We start from the raw sequence: 24,979 nt of genomic DNA, 5'->3' as shown, positions 1-24,979 counted from the left end.
GTCGATTCAATTGTAACCTCTCTCCCCTCTCTCCTCGGGATATGCGGTTATTGAAAAGTGTCAGTCACGGATGAACGTTGGATTTTCGTTTTTAATTTATTAAAATAAAGCATTGGTTGCCTTGAGTTTATCAGAAAGGTGTAGACGGGTATCCGCACGAGGAGAAAAATATCGTTGTCTATAAAATGCTCTTAAGATAAAAGGTCCTACCAACTTTGTTAGTCATAGTTATAATAATGCTATTTTTGTGGTAACAATTCGCTCGGTTCTAATAACAATGCTGACTAAAGTGGCATTGCATTACTGGGATTAAAACAAGTCTAACCACGCAAGTTATGACCAGAAAAGTAGGTAAGACCTGGAATCTACTATATGAGCATTCTAAGAATATCGGTTCATTTACGTTAAAATTATAGTCCAATCAAAAGGCTATATCATTTGCATTAAAGCGTGTGTAAACTAATGTTTTAACCGAAAAAATTGACTTGGATAAGAAGAAAAAATGTATGAAAATGAGGCAAGACAAATTCAATTTAATAGAAAAAAATTAGCAATGTTAATTTTTTGAAAATCTTTAGAAGCAGAATCTGCGCTCTTCGGCATAATATAATCCTGGTCAGGATTTTCAATTAATTGAGCTCTCACAAGACTGATCAAGTTAGGAAAGGGTGACTAGCTCAAATACGGATTAAATGAGCCAACTTTTGCCCATCATTTCTTCTTATTAGGTGCCATTTACAAAGCTGACAGCCTAAATACTGCTTTAAAGACGGTTCTTTGCCCATTACTTTCTCCCGTTCAAATTTAACGTGTTTATCTACAGTTAAAAATGTTCGTTCTATTTTTAATGCACATATCGTTAATTATGTATTTAATCAATCCTAGAGATTAAAACTATAATTAATGTGTCAAAAACAGCCTAGTAATTTGTATCGTTCTTCTAGTTAAAAACAGATTAGTATTGCCACGCCTGATTGCCGAGAATGAATTGAAGGAATTTTGGAGGCAGTCCCTGAAACTGAGCTTGTATACTGAATTCCCATTCTGATAACGGCGATGCCTCAGGATGACGGGTCTAAATATAATATCGGTAGACGGTGAAATTTCTTTCTTGAATGCACAATCTCCTTGGCTGATTAAAACAGGCGTGTTTGGTTCCAAGCGATAACGGTGTGCATGAAAGCAAAGTCACAAGAGGCGTCAATGCTTTTAAATTTGCCCAAGGCTCCAGAGAGCTCTGATTATGCGAGAAAATGAAGAAAAGGAGGCTGATATTACCAAGATCCACAACATGCGAGATTATTAAGACATGTCTGTCATTAAGATATTACTATAACTACGTAGTGTATTTGCCGATCTGCGTCGTCTATTATAACACACTTCATTTTTATTACGATTAATTGTTAAGTTTGTCGACTTTCAAACAGAGATTATCCGGATTGCTATGACATCTTGTTTTTGACGCAATTTTCTCCAGACCTTAGAGATTACCCCTCTGATATCATAGTAATATTAAGCAGATTAACTACTTTGCCCTGATAATGAGTAGTAATTATCATCATTATGTTAGGTAGTAAATATTGATAATCTCTTTTGTCGATTTTTGTACATCTTAGTCTTGGTAGGATGGTAACCACTACTTACAAATTGATACACAAATCACAAAAAATACGATGATCAATCCATAAGATTTAGTGCCAAGGATGAAGTTTAATGACTATGTTATACGTCCGAAATATTTTTTCTCGACTTTGAATTTTGACGGGAGACAATTTACGACCAGTTGAATACAAAACTACTCCCAACTCACCCCCCCCCCCCCCCGAAAAAAAAATATGAATTGGTGCATTTCTCGGTGAAACTTGGTCCATATGTTAAGAGTCCTAAGACCCGAGCTTGTGAGACTAGACTTATAAGCGTGGACTTTATGTGCGGAACTAGTCGAAGTGTGCCCACCAGGATATGAGTTTCCGGGCATCCTCCGTGCGGGTCCATTCGTCTCTGCCGATGCTTTGGAGCCAACTCCATGGCCGCACCTTCACTGGCCGGCGAAGCCCATAAAATTTAACAAATGACCCAGGCTGGAAGAGGCCGAGCGCTGGCCACCAAGACAAATATTCCAACAAAATCATAACGGAACTTGCGAAGCGCTAGTCGGGATTTTGTAGATCGTTGGACAGGCGCCGATCGCGGGGCGTGTTTTCATATGCAGACATTTAATGCCTACTTGCTGCTTGATAGCTTAGCTCCAGCTCCGATCCTTTCTCCTGGCGGAGGATAGTGCTCGTCTGAATTTTCAATGGTCTCTTCCTTTCTCTCGTCCTAGTGGATGTCCAAACTCGGGCCTTTTACTGGTGAACGTAAAACTCGGTGGCGACTTAAATTTGGGTTTACTCAAATTTTACAATATGAAGTATTATTCTTTAAAGTATATCCCCAACGATATAGAAACTGTAAATTGGTGATGGCTCACGAAAAAACGTAACATATATGGAGCGATCGTTCGGTAGGCGGGCGAAGAGTGGACCTGTCCAATTGCTATCCACTTCTTAACCTCGATAACATTGGATCTTACAGGAGTTTTTACAGTAAATGCTTAGGGTAGACATTTTTATCGTGAACCCAATTGAAGAATATTTAGCTTTCATATCTGGACACAAATTTTCAAATAATTTATTTTGACTCTGATATAAGTCCGTTTTCAGCAACAGACCCCTAATAAACCATGAAACCCGTTGTCCTTTCCTAATTGTTGCTCCGGGTGTGTTTCGAGATTCACCGTTGGCGTAACATAGGATCACCCCTCCCTCTTGAAAACATCATCTATAGTTTATGGATCGTTGGATATCCCTTATCCTCAAAGTGGATTATGTAAATTTTGAGTCAGATTCTACTCGGCCTTAATCCCTGAAAATTTGAAAAGCCTGGAGCATGCTGGATGTGCCTAAATCCCTGGACGTCTACGGACAATAAACACAGACTAAAGTTGGCGGCTGAAGGCGCTAGACACAAGGTCATAAAACCAGCAGAAAAAAAAATTGAGTCAACTAGCATATATTATACAATCGACGGTGCCTTAAAATATTTCCCCCTCTTTCAATACTACGAAGAATTCCGAAGAACATTCCTCATGACATGTCCCCGGACAAGAATGTCATTTTCTTAAACCATCCTTCCGACTTAAAAATATAAAACGTATCAATAGCACCCAGCATGCATCGCGACAGATCCGGGGATCTACTTTATAACACATTGTCTCCGCGACTTTCACACAGCGTCGAACGGCGAGAGATGCCCCGGCGAAGGCAGCACGGAGCGGGAACTCCAGTTTTCCGCACGAGTCCGATTTCGTCTCGATATAAACACGGACACCGGGCCCCGGCGGGGGGGGGGGGGGCAGAAAAGCATCAAGTTTACTTTTGTTTTCGTCCCGTCTTCGTCGCGACCACAAGTGGAGTCGACCGGAGAGCGCGTAATGACTGAGAATCCGCGACAGTGGGAACCGACGCGACGCGAGGTGGAATTGAAACAACGTAACTGCGATGGGAACTTTCGGTCGATGCGCGGTTTTTCCGGCTTTGAACGTCTGAATGACGCAAGTTATTCCTCATCCGCGGCATCGGGGCGAATTCCAGGCGCTTAGCCCTCCTTTTGCTCGCTTGACCGGTTGCCGGCGGCTCCGTCGAGATTCTTCCCGAGAGATCTCGCGCCGAATCGACTGACTTAGCGCCGCATGCTGAGAATTCCCGCCTCGCCCTCGGACGCGTCTAACTTCTAGTCCTCCTCACTTTGGCGAGAAAAAAAACAGAGAAATGATATCTAGTTCCGGTTGAACCAATTTTTTTTTGGCTTACGCTCGGAACAAATCCAGTTGCGGCGAAAAAATTGTTTAACTAGAGAAGCCGAACTTCGACTGAAATGAATTCCCAGGCCTTGGTATCACGCCGCGCCACCCCGCCGCTTAGTGAGCGTATCAAACATGCCCCCGTGTTTGGGCCCATTCTACTGATGTCTCGGGATTTCGGGACTGAAACCTACGGCTGGATAAAAGGGTAAATCAGAGACTGAATTTAAATATAGGTCAGCTATGCAGTCATGGAACTGTAATCTGATGATTTAAACCCACCGTAAAAAAAGAAACACAACACTGGAAAAAAAACACATATATTGGATCTAGAGTCCAGACTCTTGAAAATATTGACAAGAAAAAGGACTCTTGATTCAATCAGATTTAAGCTTAAATCAGGAAATCCGCTCAAATTAAGAGGCTTGGTTCTTGATTTACGCTTAAATCTGATTGAATCAAGAGTATTTTTTCTTGTCGCTGTTTTTAAGAGTCTGGACTCTAGATCCAATGTGTTTTTTTCCAGTGAACGGAGGAAGCAGTAACGAAGAGATCGGTTGGAAGGGCAAGTTCTCACGCTCAATTTTAACAAATGCTTTGCCTCTCTATAATATGTTGACTGGCATTGTCAACCACCCCCACACTGCAAACAATAATATACTGACATATCGTTTTGGATCCCCAAATTATATCTAAGGAGCTACTTTTACTGATATAGCCCTTGATATAGACCTTGCAGCTAATGTTACATTCTGTGGACGTAAAATTAGCGAATAGGGCTGCTAGCAGACAAAATGGGCCACGAGATAAGGCATAAACCGAAGCACACTGTGTAAACTTCCGTTGTGAGAATCGTTTTCAAGTAAAATTGTGAAAATGAAACATGAGACTTTTTCTCCCCAGTTCAGACCTTGCCTGATGGCCCATTTCGACATCCAAAATGCAATTTTAGCTAATAATTCTTCGAAGAAGTGTACATTATATTTATATACTATTGAAGCTGATTTTGTTTATACAAACGTGATAGATGTTGTTTTTAGTGAGACGGGCAGTGCGTCAGAATTATTCCGCAGGTTAACTTCCTTGAGCTACTTGCCGCAAGTTTAGTTTATTTTCCTTACGCTGCGTTAAAGTCGCTGAGTTCCACTATTCGTCTTTCATGCATGGGGGGATTGACGCGCCGCAACCACGGTCGCAGTAGCTTTGTAGTAATTTGACTTCATTTTGCAATAAAGAATGACTATGAATGGCTTATTTTGGAAACAATGTACGTGCCATAAAGTTTCCCTTGCACTCGAGTGTTGGTAATGCATTTTTGCCCGTGCTTCCAAATCAGTAGTTCTCCATTAATTTGAATTTCAGCAGTTAGGCAAAAGAAAACATTATTATGATAAATTCGATCGATTCGGCGTCGCAGTTGACCACCACTTGAGTCCAAAGAGAACTTAACGTCTCCGATCAAGATGGCCTGAACGAAAGTTCACAGACGGAAGAGGAGGGTAAGTACTGGAGGTGGCGGCTTACGGTGGAGAGGAATTGGAGTGATAACTAGCCGGGAAGTGAGGGAAAGAAATAGAAAGTAAGGCTGGATAAGTACATTCGTTGAACGGCGAATGTGCGTATGAAATTGGGTTGGTAGCCCAGGCATCCGCAGAGACAAAGCAGCCCCCCGCGGAGTTACGGGGGGCCGCCAGGGGGACAGGCGGAGTGGCCGGGAGCCCTGAGGTTGGTTCACGGTCAGTTTTACTCGCACGGCGTGATGCTGCGGCGGTCAGCACGTGCGGACACAGTTGTCAGATCGTGTAAGAAAATACGCCGCATTATTTCTGATTAGAAATATTCGGATGGGATGCGTTTTCCAGATGAGAGGTCTGGTCATCCAGAATGTAGATTAGAATGTAGTTAAACAGATGTAATTTTAAGAGGACTCGAGTTACAATTTAAAAGTTACACAGGGTCTTGTTGCCTAAAAAAGTTTGACTGGTACTTTTAGACTGAAAAAATGTGATGTAGAGATTAAATTCATGTTTTTATATTCGGTGTATTTTTAAACTAGCTTTACTGGACCGTATTTAAAGGTGTCATTTAACATTTTCATGTTCTGAACCCTTAATTTGGGTAACATGTTTCAAAAAGAAAGGGTTTTTTTCGGATTTCGGATTTTCGGCCACTAATTTATAGGACGTAAGTTTTTCTTTGATTTTTTTTCAATTTTTTTTTTCATTTTCCGACAGGAAAGTTTTGAGTGTAAACGTCTCGGGATTTAGTGTTGTACTTTTAGCCTTGTTTCCCGTTCCCCCCCCCCCCCCCATGTTTTTTCATGTTAATATTTTGTCGAGCTGCTTGGTAAAAATTTGTATCTATTAAAAAAAAAGTTGATTTGGCGGGTGAAAATTATAGTTTGATCGGAAAAGCGAGGGAATTGGACGAGGATCTTTGTGGGGAAATTGTCGAGGAAAATTGTGAAAATGAAACATGAGACTTTTTCTCCCCAGTTCAGACCTCGCCGGATGGCCCACTTTGACATCCAAAATGCAATTTCAGCTAATAATTCTTCAAAGAAGTGTACATTATATTATTATTGAAGCTGATTCCGTTTCTACAAACAGGATAGATGTTGTTTTTAGTGAGGTGGGCAGTGCCTCAGAATTATTCCGCAGATTAACTTGCTTGAGCTACTTGCCGCAAGTTTAGTTTATTTTCCTAACGCTGCGTTAAAGTCGCTGAGTTCCACTATCGGTGTTTGATCGGAAAAGCGAGGGAATTGGACGAGGATCTTGGCAGCTGCGCTTGGGCCATTCCTGGGAGTACGTATTGTATACATTCCTCTCGCGCGAGTGCTGGAGAGGGAGGCAGTGAAAGAGTCGGAGTCCGAGTTCGGGCGGTGGAAGCTGGAAGATGAACGATGAAAGACGGAATGGGTGAAAAATTTCACTGCATACCTTCCGCGAGTCCACCTGTCACGAACAGTTACTTCACGTGTGGTTCCTTAATCGCACGCTCGCTAATGAAAAACCGTCAGCGGCAACGCAACGCGACGCCTCGTTCCACCGAGAGTACCCGGTCGCACAAGTATCACACTTTCGTGAACTTTTCTCTCCGGCATTCCTCGCCCCGCTCCGTTTCCCGCGGAATTCCTAACTTTACGCCAAAAAATCGGAAGTCGTTTTTTTTAACATCCTGTCTGAGCCGCGAGTTGGGCAGGCTCAGAAAAAAGAAAACCAAGAAAAAATGGACCGCATTAAGCAGAAAGGAACCAAGTCACGTCAGCTATTGACGAATTTAATCGGGCAATTCAATTTTTTACAAGAGAACGTTTGTGCGCATTCCTGTGAGAATTTTAAGGACTTTGCTTCGCACCGTGCAGAAAATTCATTGAAATTTGCACAAAAATCCGCACGACCGTTCCCATGCATGAAAAAAATTAAATTGCCCAATTAAATTTGGTAATAGCTGATGTGGCTTGGGTCCTTTTCTGCATGACGCGGTCCAAATACACACGAAGAAAAAAAATTCGATTGTATGAACCGTGGTGTGGTGTTGCAAATTTACGGACGATTTGAATCATTTTGTTGTTTCCCGGACGAAGGAACGTAACTCCATCTTAAGGTTGCCACATTGACTCAAAAAATTCAATTTCTTACGAAAATCCACAGGTTCAATTTTCATCTAAAACGTTCTTGAATTATGCATGGAGTCAGAGGAAAAATCAGTGAGAATAACTATCATTTGGATTACATTTTGCAATAATAAGGAACCACTATCGCTGGCTCTTCTGTAAGAAGTACCTCTCTGCGTAGGGAAACCAATGGCATATATGTTGTTTCTAAAATTAGCAAGAAATAGTGGTTCCTTATTGAAAATGTGGTCCACTTAAAAATGACCAAGATTCTCCTCATAAAAATGAAATTTGCAAAGGAGTATTTGACAACATTGAAATTTGGTTAGTTCTTTCGTGAGAAATAACACGATGTGAGCGTTCTGTTTGGTTCAGGCAACCAAATCTAAACTGAACCGAATAGCAAGAGAATTCGGTAGCATATCTACAGAAGAAAGAGTTTAGTTGCATGAACCGAACTGTAAAACGTTCGGTTGCATGAATCAAAAATAAGATAATCAAAAGATAGAACGCAGTTACATTGACCCAATAGAAACACCGCGTCGCGGCTCTTACGGCTAATTTGTCTTTTCTCGGTGCACAGTTGAAATTACTCACTTAACGATGAACAAGTGTAACAATGCACACACGACGATAGCTTACAGCAATTTCAATCTAATCTTCAGAAAAAAGAATTTTTTTACTATCGTCACATCCATGTGAAAAATCCTTCCGAAATTCGAATTGCAAGTATTGATATAAATATTGAAAGATTGTAACAAGGTGGAGAAATAGTGCTGGGTCCACACCATTTTGCGGGGAAAGCAAAGCCAAGAAGTTCCAAAATTTATAATTAGAGTAAAACATTTTCTCCACCTTATTACATACTGTTCGGGCCACTTCTTAGTGTTTTTTTCCTCATACTGAAAGATTTTTATAGATGTAATTTTAAAAATGGTTTCAACATCATAGGTTTTCAAGCGCAATAATGCAAACCTCTGTGTAGCGTTAGGAAGCAGAGCAGGTCAGGGATGGGAGAGCAAGATGGTCACGGCGTTGCATTGCGGCGCTCGCGCTACAATCAGATCGTGTTCATCGTAGATTTTGATTGTTGAAGATAATTAAAATCGTGCTAAACTGCCGACTATCTTGCTCGTATTCAAAGCCGCCCGCAGCAACTCTTTTAAGGCACCGCGGCGTAAAACGCACAGATGGATGACATTCGGGTGCTACTATCTAATTTGAGTAAGAAACTGTATGATCACAACTTCACCAGAAAGTGTCCAGAAAGAGATACGTTTCTTATCGTTCGTTAAAGTCTCTTTACTAAAGATTTTTTTTTTAAACGTTTGACGTTCATGGACCTTTTACCCTCTGACGGGCGCATCTGCCCTATTTCTTGTGACCGTAGTTCGTTTGGACCGAGTTTATCATAAAGGAGCCAACCTACATCAAGTTGAAACTGAGAAAAGGAGGTTTGATATTTTACTCCTCCATGATAGTCAATGCAGAAAGTAAACTTTAACCCCTCTTTTTACAAACTAATTTTTTTTTCAACTTTGAGTTTTTGGTAAGAGAAAATATACGACTAATAGAACCTAAAAACGTTCTTAACACAATTTTTTCGAAAATTTGAGTTGGTTCTTTCCTGATGAGCTCGGTCCATTTTTCCGAGTGCAAATTGTGAGAATAATCCTGAAAAATTTTTGTTTTGCAGGACGAGGCAAGATGAAGAACCTGGGCCCAATCATCGCTGCCGGTATCATGAAGTTCGGTATGTTGGGAGTGCTGGCTTTCAAAGCCCTAGCCCTGCTCGTCGGAAAGGCCCTGCTGATCTCCAAGCTGGCGTTCCTCCTGGCGGCCGTCATCGGGCTCAAGAAGCTGTTCAGCCAGCAGCGGCACGTGACCTACGAGGTGGTAGCCCACCCGCACCACTCGGACTCCCACCACGCGGCCGACACCTACTCCTCCGGCTGGGGCCGCGCCATCAACGTCCCCGGCGAACAGGGCCAAGACGCCACCGACGCTCACTCCCTCGCCTACAGGGCCTACCTCAAAACCGAATAAGGTCAGTTACCCTAATTTACAGCACCGGCCAGTGGCTAGGGTAATTGTATACGAATATTATGGCAACTGGAGATCCAAAAGAAGAGAGCGCAAGAAAAAATCGTCGATGGGTTGATTAAAGATCGAAACTCCTTTTACAGACAAATAAATACCCTCTACATCGGGCTGCGGGCTGATTGTTGAAACTGATAGACAAAGCTATAGACAAAGGAGACAAAAGGGATATGGAGGAATTTCATTGGAGGGTGCGGGTGGTTGCAATGGACAAAGGAGGTAATCAATTGACTAACTAACGGCAACCCACGAGAGACCCTATAGTTAGCCCATCATTAACCTTTGTCTATAAGAACCACCAATTCAACGAATAGGATTGCTCTAAACTTCCTATGCCTTCTTTGTCTACAGCGCTGTCTATCAATACGATCAGCCCGCTGATCGTTGAAATTGATAGACAAAACGGTAAACAAAGAAGATAAAAGGGATATGGAGGATTCTATTGGTGGAAGTGGGTGGTTGCAACGGACAAAGGAGGTAGGTAATAGACTTACCAACGGCAACCCACTAAAGACCCTTTACGTAGTCCTTCATAGTCTATAAGAACCACCCGTTTCAACCAGTAGTTTAGCTTCATACTCTCTATAGCCTCTTTGTCTATCGATTTGTCTATCAAGTTTAACGATCAACCCGCTGGCCTCTTGACGGACGTGGAAACTTTTACTTTCAGAAATTCAACACTTCCTTATGGACAGATAAAAGGAGTAACAGTCATTACCTTTTTTCATTGCTATTGACCTACCTACGATGGGGATGATGAGCTTTGAGTGACGAAATGAGCCAAACAAGTTTGCCAAAACACCCACCGAGTAGGTTAGTCAACAGTTGAATGTTGGAGTCCCGAAAATTATGGTAAATGGACCCAGGTAGACTTTAGGATAAAAAAAATTGTTTTTTTTTATTTTTAAATGGCTATTCTATGTCTTTAAATTAAAATCTAAGGTCTGTATTAATAGTCGTTCCTTAATCACAGTTTTTACTGTCGACAGTTACTGTCAACAGTTGCTACAAATGCCCACTTAATCTAAATAAAGAATTTAGGATGAGCATTTCTTACGGATGAGAAGTCTTCCTGTCAGAAATGACGTTAATTCATGACATCTTGTCTCGCCTGAATGAAAACAAACGTGATATATTTTCAACAAGGCGTCAACTTAAACTTGAGAGCTGTCTCACGCCAATTTGTCTTGATTGCTCATTTTAATTCCCACTTTCTAATTTGCATTTTAAACTGGATCAATGAAACTGGGTTGCCAAATCATGAGGAAGTCATACATATAATGAATATTTTCTACACATGACTGTGAGGTCTGTGTATTTTTAATATAACAAACATGGCAAGGATGGTCGGAAAGAATATGACAATTAGATGCGAGCTTCCGTTTTATTTAAATTTTACGCATGCAAAAAAAAGGAGAAAGAAAAAGAATTGGCGTTACAATGAAAGTGACGAATTTTAAAGTTTTCCGTGTGGCCTCCTTTAAATCCTCAAGCCTAAAGTTGAGTTATTTTGTACAGTTTAACCGCATCCTGTCTTTAATAAGAGGTTGCCTCAAAATGTCCACCTCCGTTTTATTTTCCTTTATTAAGAAACCAAACCAAAATCACGGATTAAACTTTTCACGGAATATTCTTCACAAAGAAAAAATATCAGCAAAGTTTTCAGGAAATGTCGCTCCGTAAATATTGATGTAAAATATAAAGGAGGGAAAAAAGTCTATAACGCTGCCAACAGAGATACGTCTTTTTGCAGTTTAAGCCTCTTAATATGTGTTCAAACAGTTTGGTACATTTGTTCAGTTATTTATTCCCTCTTTATTAGAAAATAAACAATGAAAAAATCTGATTACACGGAAAAAACGAGCTTAGGGTTGGGACCTACATGTTAGTGCTGGGCACTAACGAGGGTTAGGTCAAATGGAGCCAGCAAGTCAGAGTAGTGCTGGGCACTAAACAGCTCGAGGCTGGGTCACTAAGGAAGAAGTAGTGTCAAGCCCTAAAGTGACTTTGGAGCGAGCGTAAAATATGAAACGCCTCCGCCTGGGATCGAACTCGGTTTGCGCCGGTGGAAGACCAGCGCGTTACCACCAGGCTATCGTGACTCCGACGTCTCTGGGGTGAATTTACACCTGTTAAGCGCAACTACGTCTCGCGGCATCTGATTAGCACTACTCATGTTCAGTGCTCACCTGTACTGCCTTCCGGTGTTGAGCTGTACAGCGCTTAGACGCCAGCCCTCAACTACTCCCCACTAAACGGCCAGTAGTGCTCAACACTAGTCTTGTTTTTTCCGTGTATCCTAGTTGAAAACATCTAAATACTCATTTTTAAAATAAGTGAGAAAAAAAACAGCGCTGATGTTCTTCTGTAAATTACTTGTGAAGTGATGTGTGATTGTGTTGGCTCAAGTAGAGCTAAATCTAATTGGATAAAGACGAAGCACCCGAGAAGTGGCTTTCCGTTCTCGATTTCGATCTTGTGAGCGGTGAAAATTGAAAGATTTAAAACCTTCCTTACGGCAAAGCACGTATTTCAACAACGCACACCCACGAGCTGAGATTAAAAAGCGCCGATTTAATTAAGATTTAATTAACGAAGTCGTAAATTGGTGGAAGAAAGCCTCTAACAAGCTGAGTGCTTAACAAACGGTGAAATGACTCGGAGTTAAAATTTATCGACTAAATCATCTCGCTTCAATTAATGCGAGTAGATTCCTTTGTTGATCCCAATTAAGCAATGTTGTTCATGGTTTTCGACACTTTCTCCGTCGGGTTGATTTTGACAAGTTCTGATTTTTAAACGTAGAAATTGCTCATAGGAATGAGACTCTAAACAAACCATTGCTGAGAGGGCTTCACTTAGCGACAATGGACAACTTCTAAAGTTGTTAGAGCTCTGCTTTGTTTTTCGGAAAGATCAATTATTCCGATTAATGCTTTAAATGGAATCTCATATTGGAAAAAAGTCAAGAAAACTAGATAAAACCAGACAATCCGATTTTGTCTCACTTTTTAAAATTAATATCCCAAATTTGCCATGCCTGTTAATTTCTAATCTTACATTCTTTCTTCTTGGGATACTTAATTACTATTATTGAATTTTAAAATCAGAATTTGGACTCTTGAGATTTAACTGAAGATCATCTTTCTGTTTCAGGTTTTACATGACGTCAAAACGATACTGAAGTATGTCCGAGTATTTTAATTTTCCTCAACTGTACATAGCTGAAATCAACGCGCCTTACTTCGCAAAGATATGATCCACAAATCATTGTATACATAAATAAGAGTTTTGAAATTTGTACATAATTGTATAGAGAGTGAATTTCAGTTCTGAAGAACTATGATTGACCCCATTTTGATGTACCAAAGGCTTTTATTAGGAAAATGTAAGCAGCTTTTAGTTCGAAAGTTCAAATTTTGATTGTTTCTAAATTGCCATTTTCTTATTTTTTGTTAGATCTTTGAATCAGTGTAGTGAATACACAATAAGTTTAGATTTTAGTAATTTATTTTTCGAATTATTTATTTATATGTACATAAAGTTATTTATTTCTCTTCATTCCCTCTATTCGCTACTTTTTCAGGTTATGAGGTTTGTCGATGTTGAACTGACCAGTCTTCATGGAGATGTTTTCAAAAAATAAACCATTCTATTATTTCTTTACGTTAAGGAATTCTTTGCATTTCACAATTAAAATGTATGTTTTAAATTTCTGATCAAAATTAAATGCATTTGCTATCACGATCAAAATTCATTTGTTTTCATGTCTTTGAGGTTAACAATTTCACAGTATCGGAAACATCTCAATGAAAATTGTTCATTTCTTAACTTCAGACTTCATACATTCTTTGTTCTTCACTTTCAATGCTGCCTTGTATTTTCTGTTTATGAATTTTATACGGTTAGTGCCGTATTAATTCTAATCTCCAATGTCTTCAAAAATACAAAACTGTAATGATGTATACGTGTCATGCGGAATGCTTGGGTCAAGAACCTCATAGTTAATGTACGTAGTTTCGAGTGGATGGGAAACCAAAAAATGGACTCTCAATCGTACCAATTACGCAAACATAAACAAAATTTGGCGAAAAAGGTGAAGGTGAATTTGGTATCGTTTAGGCGCGCAGTATTTAGTGCTCATTTTGTGATCAAAAACGTCTTATGTGTTAAAGTACGCGTAATTTTTTTGTTTTAAAAAAATGAAGCAACTAAGTAATAATAATATCCTACCTTTGTTTTTTGACCCAAAATACAAAAATTTCGAAAAGCAATCCTCCGTTTGCTTCGGTCATTCTTTTGTATTTATGTTACCATCACGTTTAAATATGTTGGTCGTCCATTTTAAGGCAATAATCTAGTCATTCCAACAAGGTTACGTTGCAATCAATTGCACTTAACCTGCTTTGTCAGCACTCTTTCTACAAAACGTTTCCCGGTACATTGACATTTTGAAAGCGTGAATCAACAAACGCACGCATACATCAACATAATAATTTTTTTGAAGACATTCCCTGTGCTTCACCGTATCTCCTTTCAAAGGTGTGTAAATCATGTAGGTAAGGATGGATATCAACCTTACTGAAATGGCTAGTGATACTATTTTTAGTGTAAGTTTTTCCTCTGTTAATTACTCATGACACTGAGCTCAAAAATGTTTTCAATAAAATTTCACCGTAAGTTTATACCAAACAAATATCCTTAAATTGGTAATTTTTGTATCGTAAACATTATATTACCCAATGACGATGTCAATTTTTTTCAGTCCCAATCTTAAAATGAATGCTCTCGATTTCCGGTTTAATTCAAATTTTCTTAATGTTACAGGTCTGCTTATTCATTTTTAATTTTTGTTATTTAAGTAAGTCTCACTTAATATCAAAATGCCATATTATTTCTATTATTTTCTTGTCAACTTCTTCCTGCATACTTACCTTTTTCTTTTATCTTTAAAATTGAATTGGTTGTTTTATAGCAGAAAATATCTTTACTTTCGTTCCTTAACAGTGGGGAATCCACTATCAGTGAGGTTTTACAACATTCTCCAACTGGACACTTAAAGCTTTTTTAATAATTTATTTTAATTTTTCCCCTTAAATTCTCACGACCCAAATGCTTGTTCATTTCTCTCTTTTAATTATATCAAATGTGTAGGATCATACGTATAAAGATTATAACCTTCGATAAAATAGATATAGCAAATTGTTTTAAAATCTCGTTCACATAGAACTTATTTTTATTCCTTACCCTGTAAAAAGCTCACTGTTTCATCAAGCCAAAGATTATAATCAACTGATTCAATTTATCCTCAGGATCTGTTTAGGTTTAAATTTTTTTACAGTACTTACAACAGGTTATTTCTTTAGGTTCTAAGAATTTTAGTCTTAAGGAGAATCTCGATAACATGTCTCTTAGCAGTATAAATATCAGTGCCAGAAAAACATACTCTAATTATTTTCAGAATCTTTTTGTTTCCCGTTCACATCGTATCCGTTCCTTTAGACCTACTATTTATTGAACGCAAAGAAATTATCACTCATCATTCCACTATATGTCAACTAGAATGCAAAAATTCAAATACAGACGGATTGTTTATTTCCAAGACTAACGACACAGATAAATTGATAATGAGGTGAAATTAGTTTTGAAAAATTGTCCTTTCAATTACGTTTTAAGCACAGTAAGTAATGAATGAAAAATAGCCGTTCTTCCGTTTTTATCCGAACTGGTAAAAAAAAAATCATCTGCAAGTTTATCGAGGTTCATTTAATGTTTAAGAAAGCTGGTGACCAAATACAAATTTAGATTAAGGCCCTCCTTTTAAGGAGACATTTTCAACAAAATTGTTTGTTAATTTTTTTTAAATCTATTTTTTCTTTTTTTTTTAGTGTAGAAAAGTAAGTTTGGGATGACTCAGGGTGCGTGAGATTCATTATTTCTGGCAAACATTTTTCTTATGATTACTTGTATTACATTAATATGAATCTGTAGTTCAATTTTATGAATATTTTTTATGATATTGCTCTTTTGTATTTATTTTCATCACTAATTTATTTCCAATAAAGTTGTACATGATGTTATGTTTACCTATTCTTTTACTTTTTTCCGCTGCCAAAACATGTATAAAGAGGCATAATCACAGGAGGTTCCTTCACTTCAATATCAGCGAGAATTTCAAATTTTAGGAGATTGAATTAAGCGCGCCATGCATGACTTGCGTATCCCATCAACCACCATGAGCAAATTTGAGCCTTTGATTTCTATCCATATCTACACCTGCTAGCCTTATGGGACTTTGAGATAGATAAACCACTATGAACACATTAGGGCTCTTAAGAACCTTAGAATTGTGTGTGACACCGAGGCAACTCTCTTTGACATATCCAAATATTTTCATCTTTTATTCGAGATACGATCGATTAATTTCCATAAGTTGTGTTGTATTTTTTCCCAACACAAGAGAAACAAAGAACACGTCCTTGGTCAATGTCGACTGCGACGAACACCATACGAATCCCATTTTAACTCCTGGATCCTGGATGTAACTATTCCGGCTCGATTGATATCAATGTTGCATACGCGCAAAAGTGAAGGAGTTTTGAATGTCCAGGCGATCTCCACTTCAACCGCGGCCCATGGCATGGCGCGGCGCAGCACTAATGGCGGGTTTTATTGCGGGGATCCAAAAAGACTCAGTACTTTCAATTCTTAATTTATACTACAATTATAGGTCCTTGGCACGAATAATTGCATACAGGCATAGGATGAGAGTATCTCTTGTGCTTCAGTTCTTATATCGCAATGCGCTGAGCATAATTTTTCATTGACTATGTATTCCTAATAGATATCTTCGAAGTATAGGTGACGGATTGGATTGAAGGCACTCTGTCATTTTAGATCTTTGCAGTAAAGCTCGCTGCATAGTGAAACGACCCTTAGAGGTTCACGTTAAAGGCGAATGTTGGTCCCACTTCAAAAAATCATCGGAGCCTTCATTTTAAGTATTCCAAGGTGATGCATTCTAGTGCATAATGTTTTAGAGATTGTACAAGTCTTTACGGCCGGAACAGCCGACTTAATTTTTCGGCAGAAAAAAAGTTTTAATTTTATACGGAGCCGAAAAAAGCTGTGCTGTATCAATGCGGGATAAGCATGCATGCATTTATATGAAACATACTATAATTGTCTAAACCCACTTTTAGTGGGTCATTCTGGATATTTTCATCAATTTTCGGGGTTTTTTCAATTTTTCACCTGTAACTAGAAAACGGTTGATTATATAACAAAAACAATTGTTGATTCAAAAAGAGCGCAATAATTCGTTAGAAATTATTTCGTGTAGACAGTCCTAGCTGAGAGAGAGTGTCAAGTATCACATCCTATCGGATTTTAGCGTTCTTAACGAATTTATTGTTTTTGTCGTACTACAAAATGTTCTCAAGTTATCAACAACAACTCGCCAAAATGTGAGAAATACACTTCTGAAAAATCGTGAAAAATGCCCTGAATGACTTACTGAAAATGATTTTTCGCAATTTTCACTCGCTCCAATCGGCGGCTCGCGAAAAATTATCGATATATCGGTACGCTATAAATGATTGACGAATCTTCCGGAGAGTCACAGCATGTTTTTATTTAATCCAAGAACGGTTCCATTTAACAAAAGTTTATCTTTATAACTATGAGCGCAATTTTTCCACATCGTATCTAATTTTTGGCGTGTTTCATGTACCAATATGTAATTTTAATATATTAATTTATGGTAATGTGACAAAATAGCGCTGGGTGTAAATGGAGGCTTATTAGCCACGGAAAATGCAGTTTTTCTGGTTTATAATATACCTCATACTTTTTTTTTTTTTTTTTTTTTTTTTTTTTTTTTTTTTTTTTATTTTAATGAAATTATTATCTCATTTTAATAACATTTACGTTTAAAAACATGGCAAAGATTTGGGAAACAAAAGATTTGGAATTGATTTTGCCAACCAGTGGCATCGATATTAATCTGAATGAGCCTTAGTTGTGTCGAGAGAAACTATACAAAAATGAATAAAATAGGGGGAAAAGACGAAGAAGCGCGCAATCCTTCGTTTTAACCCATATGTACCTTTCAGACCTATGACCTATGACCTTTCAGAGTAAAACACGTCCAATTTCATTCCGTGTACACAATGCTGTAGCATAGTGAAAGCACAAAAAGTAGAAGAAAAAGTTATTGCGCTTTGGAAATCATTTAACTTGAAACCACCTTAATATTTACAAAACACACATTATATTTTCCTTTGACACATATTTTTTCCCATCATTTAAAATGAGAGTAATCCATGCAGAGCTGCAAGAATTTCAAAATTATGAGTTAAGAAACGCTGACACTGCGAGTTTAAATATTAGAGCCTAGCACAGAGCGGAGCAGCGTGCTGCCAGCGCGGAACGCGCATTGGCGCTTTTCGCAATGCTTGAAGTATCCCTGTAGGTTTGTAGGCGCCAGTGCGCCTTTTGCGATGACCGGCCGGCCGCCGCGCCGCGCAGTGCGGCATCCTTGGGGACGATACGGACAAAAATCGGTAAAAGACAATTAACTCTAAATTATGAAGATAGTGGTACCGACATAGGGACATCCTTTGGCACTATCAAAATAAAATACTCGAGGAATAAGAAAATGTTATATCTCAGGATATTTTTTGCGTATTTTTTGAGAATAGTTGATCTGAGGTTGGCAACCTCGAACTAACCCTACGTCTGCAATGCAAAAGCAACGTGAAACATCCAAAATTTAACTTCAAATATCTCTAATAGTCGCAAAAAGCCGCAAAATCTTTTTGGTAGAAATGAAGATGGATGTGTGAGGATAAAGAAAATGTTAACCACTCAGAGCATTTTGCGTTTCAAACGAGTAGTAGTAGTAGTAAAATAATTTTATTTTAAAGCGGTGCTTTAGCATCTAAGGTCATTTACACCTCTAAAGAAGGCAGTAACAGTAATAAATTTACATGGAAATATCAGTAAAAATACAAAAGGGTTGAGGGGAAAAGGTTAAATTTTGAGATTAGTGGAGCGCATAAATTCAAAAAGTTTTACAGGGTGAGTATTCAGAAGTAAATTTTTAAGAGAGGGTAAGGGGTAGGGAAAAAAACGTTTTCGGATATCTTTATAAAGTGGGCAACTTATAAGAACGTGATCTACCGTTAAGGGGGAATTTGGACAAGAAGTGCAAGCAGGACGAGAAATCTTCATTTAAAGTTGTCGTCTTTTTCCTGTGTATTTCTAATAGATCAGGGATTCTCAACCCATTTTCCGCCCACTTTCCACTCAAATTTGAACTAATTTTGGGCGAAATATTTGAAAATGAAGCATCATTGTGTGTTAAAAATATCTTTAAGATGCCAAACTCCAAGGAAAAAAGTACTCAGATGCTCAGTCGTAAATTTCTTGTTTTTCGTCCACATGAGGCCACATTATTTGCCGTCCCAAGCAACTTCACAACAGAGGTGTTACACAGTATCATAAGAAATTGAAGACGCTCCAAAAAATGAAGAATGCGTAAATACTGCGTAAAGATGAATCAGTTAATAGTTAACATGGAGCTAAATCTTTCACTTTATTTATCGTTAAATTAATTTAATATTTTTTTGGAAAAAGAAAATAGAAAGTGGAGGAACATCCAGGAGTTGAACAAAACGAGTGCAAATATCCTTTATTCTAATCTGAGATTTATGAAAATGAGATACATTAGATTGAAATTTTTTTACAATGCAGTATTGCATTTTTAATGAGTCAGCCGTTGCCGCAGCGCTCCCGAAAAATGCGTAACACCTGCAGGATAAAATACCCGTCGTCTCGCTAGTGATGGATACGTTCCTGAAAGGCAGAAAAAAATAAAAGCCATCACCATTATTGCGCACCCTTTAAATCATTCTGAATTTTTATAATAGAGTCGTACTCAATTTCCAAATGAATTAGTACCTATGCAAAAATATTTTTTTAATAACAATACTTGATTAAGTTACATAATACCCCCTCTCCTTTTTCCTAAAACAGCACTTTTACACAGTGTACACAATTTTTCTTCCGAATAAAGAAAAAACCCTACCGAAGGTAGATTTCACTGTTGTAAGGTCTGAGTATTGAAAGAAGAATTTGGTATTTGTAAACTTGAAACGATAATTCTGCATATACAAATAATATCAACAATTTGACTGATAGATGAATATATTTATATTTTTAATCTTGATCAGTGTTTTTTACTGAGTTGTTCTGAAACGATAATTTGAGGCGAAAAGTTTAGAAATTTTGTAGTGAAAAACTTGGACCAGTCAGGCATCCGCACAGGCTCAGTAATGGACGAGTAGGCAAGGTTCGAATTTAAACACTCTGATGCACGCGTCCAACTAGAATTCCACGTAGAACACGATTCGCGCAGCAACAATTACTGAAATCAACTCATAACTAATATATTAACGTCTTCAGTTTACATTGGTTGAGGGTAGTTTGAATTCTCCGCCCACAATATTAACAATATAGTCTACTTAAATTAAATCGCGCAATACACCTTTCTTGGCAGATATCTTAATCGATCAGTGTTCCTTCCCCACCCCGTGTTTTTCAAAGTGTTGAAAGAATGCAGCAGCTGAGCCGAAGCACTGAGATTGAGGTTTCCGTATATTTCGCAGTGACTGTCACGGTAAAGTTTAGTTCGCGATTTTACTTAAGCAGAATGTTGTCTTTTATGAGCGGGAGATTTGAATTGAAACGTGAAATATCTTGGCTACGAGTGATTTTTGTAGGGCGAATCGTATTCTAAATCATATTTTGGGAAATAATCACGTATCAAAATGTTTAAATTCATACCTTCTCTGCTGGCCCATTCAAGTGGTTGTTTTTCTTGTGTTAACTAAGGGGTAAACGTGTATTGGAAATGATAATAATTTAAAGCCCCTTCGATCAGAAATTGAGAAAAAGAAAAGGTAAATCTCACAGTTTTGTTCAATCAAAAATCATGTTTGTTCCACTTACTAAAAATACGATCATCGGCTTTATTTGTGTCATTGCTGGGCCGAACAACTTTGCTCTGCGAAGCGATTGAGAACTGTCCCTGGAGATCTGGTGATGCGTGGGCACCCAATCCTGTGAACTCACTTGATGGCGTGAATCCGTTCGTTGAATCTTCCTGATGCGCTGTCCCAATGAACGCCTGATGCTGGAACAATAAATTTTACCAGAAATTATTTTAGAACATAATCTCACACAATGACGTCATCAAATGCCATTTGTCAAAAGTATAGGTCAAGTGGCCAATACCAGTGCTAGTTACCCCCTTCTTGGGGAAGCAAAATTATTAATTATTTAAAAATTGAAATTTATCTAACTTCTCCGACAGGCTTAAGAGGCTATAAAACGCTCAGGAAGAGCGAAAACTCTTTTTCATACTTTGGCTGGGGGAAATCATTATCATCAGCGAATCTCGTTAAATTTTTGCAAATTTGTTGCAAATTGTATATCTCAGGCTATGAAAATGTATTAAAGTTTTCAGTAGAATAGACTAACTTTACAGGGAGAGTGTCTCCATGAGATGGCCGCTTTTGATTAGCTCTTCCATCTTGAACTTTATGGAGTTCTTAGGACCCAGAAATGGTAGATATTGTGAGCACTTGCAAATACAAAATCTCTTAAAATGTGGTTTTATTTGCATGCCACAGCGGGACCATTACTCAAGCATTATTATGACGTGTTTACTTAGTTTTACATCGGTGCTTAAATCGTGAGCTATTTACGAGAAAACTCATCTTAAATGAAGTACGGTTGGCAACGAGTGTGGCTGGTGATAACCGTCAACAGTTGGCAACGACCCCCTTCCATCATCAAAAACCAAAACGAACCGCCGTCATTTTAGGGTCCTGAGGCTTCCATGGGACGGATGTCATGTCCATACTCTCTTTTTAGAGAAAGCCAAAAAAAAAAAAAAAAAAAAAAAAAAAAAAAAAAAAAAAAAAAAAAAAAAAAAATAGGGTAAATGATTAAATTTAATTTTGAATGCCAGCCCCTGATACCTGCGAATCAGGAGATTGAAGTATGGTGGAATAGTGGGCCGGATCCTGGGCATGGAAGGGGTCCGTGGATGTTCCGGCAGTGTCCAGCTGGAGCCCGGGCATGTAGTCGTGGAGACCGAAGGAACTCGACGGGCTTGAAACCATCTTGTGCACGTGGATGGAATTGTACTGCAGGAGCTTCTTGAGCACCAGATAAGACAACGACAAGAGGGCCAGCTTGCTGAACACGAAGGCTTGAATGATGAACAGTTTGATCACCGTGAACGCCGCCGCGGTCAGACCGGCCGTCTTCGTGCCCACAAATAGAGGGATCAGGTACAGCAGCCCGTGATCTTTATGCCCACGACCTTCAACAAAAAAGTGTGTAATTTAGACGTTAAGTATAAGTAGGGGAAGGTAACCAAGTTTAATTTTGTTAAAAATTTTGCAAGAGCATCTTAAGACGTGTCTTGTTTTCAAAAAGGTGGCGTGGACAATGGATATCTTGCATGTGTCAGGAATTGGCGATTTAAGGATTGATTTTTATGTAAGATTTCTCGAGGAACACAATGGTGCCACTGGTTTTCTCTGAAATCAACTCCAAAGCTCAAAAAAGCTCTTAAAATTGAGGCTGTAATGGAAGGGATATCCCTCGCTATACCCTAAGGGTCCACCTCTGTATCAAGACAAACTCTCGTATGCAAAGATAGAGAGCAAACACGTTAGCACGGTTGCCAATTTATTTGGGGACCTCAAAGCTGAAAACACGACAATCCTGCTAATGTATTTGCTTCCTATCTTTGCATGGAGAGTTTGACTGTAGATATAGTAGTGGACTGATGGACTATCAGGGTAGCGTGGGGTATCCCCTCTATTACCGCCTCAACTTTTAGAGCTTTTGTAAGCTTTGGATATGGTTTCAGGGAGAACCAAACTATTCGATTTTCTAACATCAAAAGGGTCGCACATTCAACTTGGTTTACTACTTAAGAAATGATCTTAAAGACAAAATAGGATATAAATAAATAAGCGAGGGGAAAAAATACAAAAGAGTGCATGTTGTTGGCAATAATCGGTGTGATGGTTTTTTGCTTTGGTTCCTTGAATGATAACATTTTTGAGAACACCAAAGTCACTAACCCTAAAAGAGCATTTCTTACCAACCTCGCAATAACTGTCAGACTCAGAGAAATATAAACGTGACATGCAAATGTTCAATTCACGGATTCAACAATTCTTTATGGCGAACACTCAACATAACCAAATGACAAATCATAAATGTTGCGTGAATTATGTTGAGCTATACCACTCAATACGTTCCTAATTAGTCATATTTCATCATACAGAAAACTTTTGGTGTGCATTTTATTAAATAACATTTAAGACTTTGACTTCGGCTTTTGAGCATCGAAGAATTTTAGGTCCGTTTAATAGATACTCAAAAAGAGTAGGTAGTTGACGGACCTCGGGTAGACTGTGTGGATGAGATAACTCTCATGACAATAAATGACAATGAATTAATGGGATAATTCATAATCATTATTAATCGATTCTGTTAGTCAGTCAAATAATGAATAATTGTGCTTAGAAATGCTTTCAACCCCATCATGTTCATGATTTCATCCAAATCACTACTAATATATGATCTATCATATTTTAATTGAAGTTTTGGCATCTTTCTACTACATATGTAATAAATTGAAACTGAGAAACAGATAGGATCGTTTACTGGACAATGCAAAAACCAATAAAATTTAATTTAATATTATGTTTTTTCCAACTGTACCATCAGATCTATTTTAAGTAGAATTGAAGAAGCATGTTTGCATACATTTCATAACACTCATGTCCGTCCGTGGAACGTCTATTGGACGTATAATAAACGGTTTGCAATAGGCACTGAACGCGACCACTTACCATTTAGAAACTTTGAAATTGCGATCTAAAGAAACCAAAACTATCACCATTTTTATTAGTGACTCGAACTAGATAACGCAAGAACAAAACGAAACAAAATCTCCTACCTGCATCAACATCAAATGATGGCAATTCGTCCTCACGAGAGGTTACGTTGTTTTTGAGCAGATGTTCCAGTTCACTGAGTTGAGATATGACGCTTTTGATAGCCGTATTAGTCGAATTCCTTTCACATTGCTGGCTCAACGGAAGAGAAACAGCGATTACACATACAAACACATCAAAGAACATATTCACAATTGTTTGGTTTTGTTTCATTTTTATGAATACTTCGACCGAGACATGTTACCGAAAACGAGGCACATTTACGCACTTGGAAAGATTTCGATGCAGTGACATTTTCACTCTTCTTCACCTCATAAACGAGTCCTTCAAGACGACTTATCACTGAAGAAGTATACTCCGGGCTCACGATTGGATTTGACTTAAGAGACCACCAGAGTTTATACGAGTAGTTAACGCAGTTCAACTGGGAGAATTAGTCATACTATGGAAGTTGCAATGAATCCAACTTCAACCATATTCCAAGCACAAGTTAACTCCGTCGTCAAAACTGTTAACAAGAACGTAAACTCGCACGTTTTACGACTCACGCTACCATTTACCTATCGTCCGCTCTTTACGCCACACTTGAAAAAGCGCACTCCACTTGCAGCGACTCGCGGAACGGCGAATAGGCCGGCCTCATCGCGAATAATGGATGCACTTTCTGCGCGGACGCGGGCGCGGTTTTCCATGAAAAACGGGGCTCCCGGGAGAGGCCAGGATGTGACTAGTATTATCACCGGGTTCTGTGCCGTATAAAACGCCCGATAAGGATCGCGTCTTACACTCTGATAACTCAGCCCCGCTCGTTATTAGTTCCTGTTCGCAAGTCAAGCATACGCAAAATAACGATTACCCGGGCTAATTATGCGCTTTTCCCGGCGCTCCCTCTCGGATCGACGGTTTTCCATCGGTGAGTCTGTCGATAATTGTGTCTTTGGTGAAGAGTGTCCGACTTCGATCGATGAAATCCCGGATGAATCGCCTTAGGGTGCACTTGATCGAGAAAATAGAAACCTTGCGACTGTCTGATTTGAAGAATCCATTTGCTTGTCCATAAATAATTTGTCTTTCAGATTTGCCCATAGAATGAAAACTGCTCCTGCGTTGATTCTTAACCGACAAAATATTCTTCGTTTTTTAAGACTGATATGGTTTTGACGGAAAAATCGAAATTTTCCTCTCAACTTGGACTCATTTCTGCCAAACGGAACTAGAGACAGGTGGGAAAAAAGGGTGTGCTCGTTGGTCGAGAGTCTTTAGGATGAATTGAAATTATGGAGCGCTAGTGACGTCAGCATCAACGAAGCCACTCATGATCCCTGTTCATAAAGCTCTTGTGACATGCCGATGGCTTCATGCACGCTG

General features: G+C 38.7%; 2 protein-coding genes across 2 annotated transcripts in view; one reads left to right on the top strand and one right to left on the bottom strand.

Annotated features, from left to right (window-relative positions):
- Positions 1-15,649, top strand: part of Osi3 (Osiris 3) — a 33,532-nt gene extending 17,883 nt beyond the window's left edge. Inside the window, exons 2-3 of the mRNA XM_019040728.2 lie at positions 9,160-9,510; positions 12,720-15,649. Of these exons, the coding sequence (XP_018896273.2) occupies positions 9,160-9,509 (350 nt within the window). The 3' untranslated portion in view covers position 9,510; positions 12,720-15,649. The remainder of the gene's footprint in view (positions 1-9,159; positions 9,511-12,719) is intronic.
- A 3,582-nt stretch (positions 15,650-19,231) lies between these two features.
- Positions 19,232-24,333, bottom strand: LOC109030037 (uncharacterized). The gene is made up of 4 exons (XM_019040783.2): positions 23,614-24,333; positions 21,611-21,957; positions 20,577-20,760; positions 19,232-19,421 (listed from the first exon to the last, which is right to left on the bottom strand). The coding sequence occupies exons 1-4, from the start codon at positions 23,822-23,824 to the stop codon at positions 19,330-19,332; spliced, it is 834 nt and encodes a 277-aa protein (XP_018896328.2). The 5' UTR covers positions 23,825-24,333; the 3' UTR covers positions 19,232-19,329.
- Positions 24,334-24,979: the final 646 nt, after the last annotated feature.

The sequence above is a fragment of the Bemisia tabaci genome, chromosome 4 (assembly GCF_918797505.1).
Source record: "Bemisia tabaci chromosome 4, PGI_BMITA_v3".
Lineage (NCBI taxonomy): Eukaryota > Metazoa > Arthropoda > Insecta > Hemiptera > Aleyrodidae > Bemisia > Bemisia tabaci.
This window is presented reverse-complemented; position numbering and strand designations above follow the sequence as displayed.

Excerpts from the sequence above, each read along its gene's own strand:
- LOC109030037 (XM_019040783.2), bottom strand. The coding sequence starts at position 23,824 with ATGAAACAAAACCAAACAATTGTGAATATGTTCTTTGATGTGTTTGTA. Across the intron at positions 20,761-21,610 it reads TTCAATCTCCTGATTCGCAG|CATCAGGCGTTCATTGGGAC; the intron begins GTATCAGGGGCT and ends TTATTGTTCCAG. Across the intron at positions 19,422-20,576 it reads AGCCGATGATCGTATTTTTA|GAACGTATCCATCACTAGCG; the intron begins GTAAGTGGAACA and ends TCTGCCTTTCAG.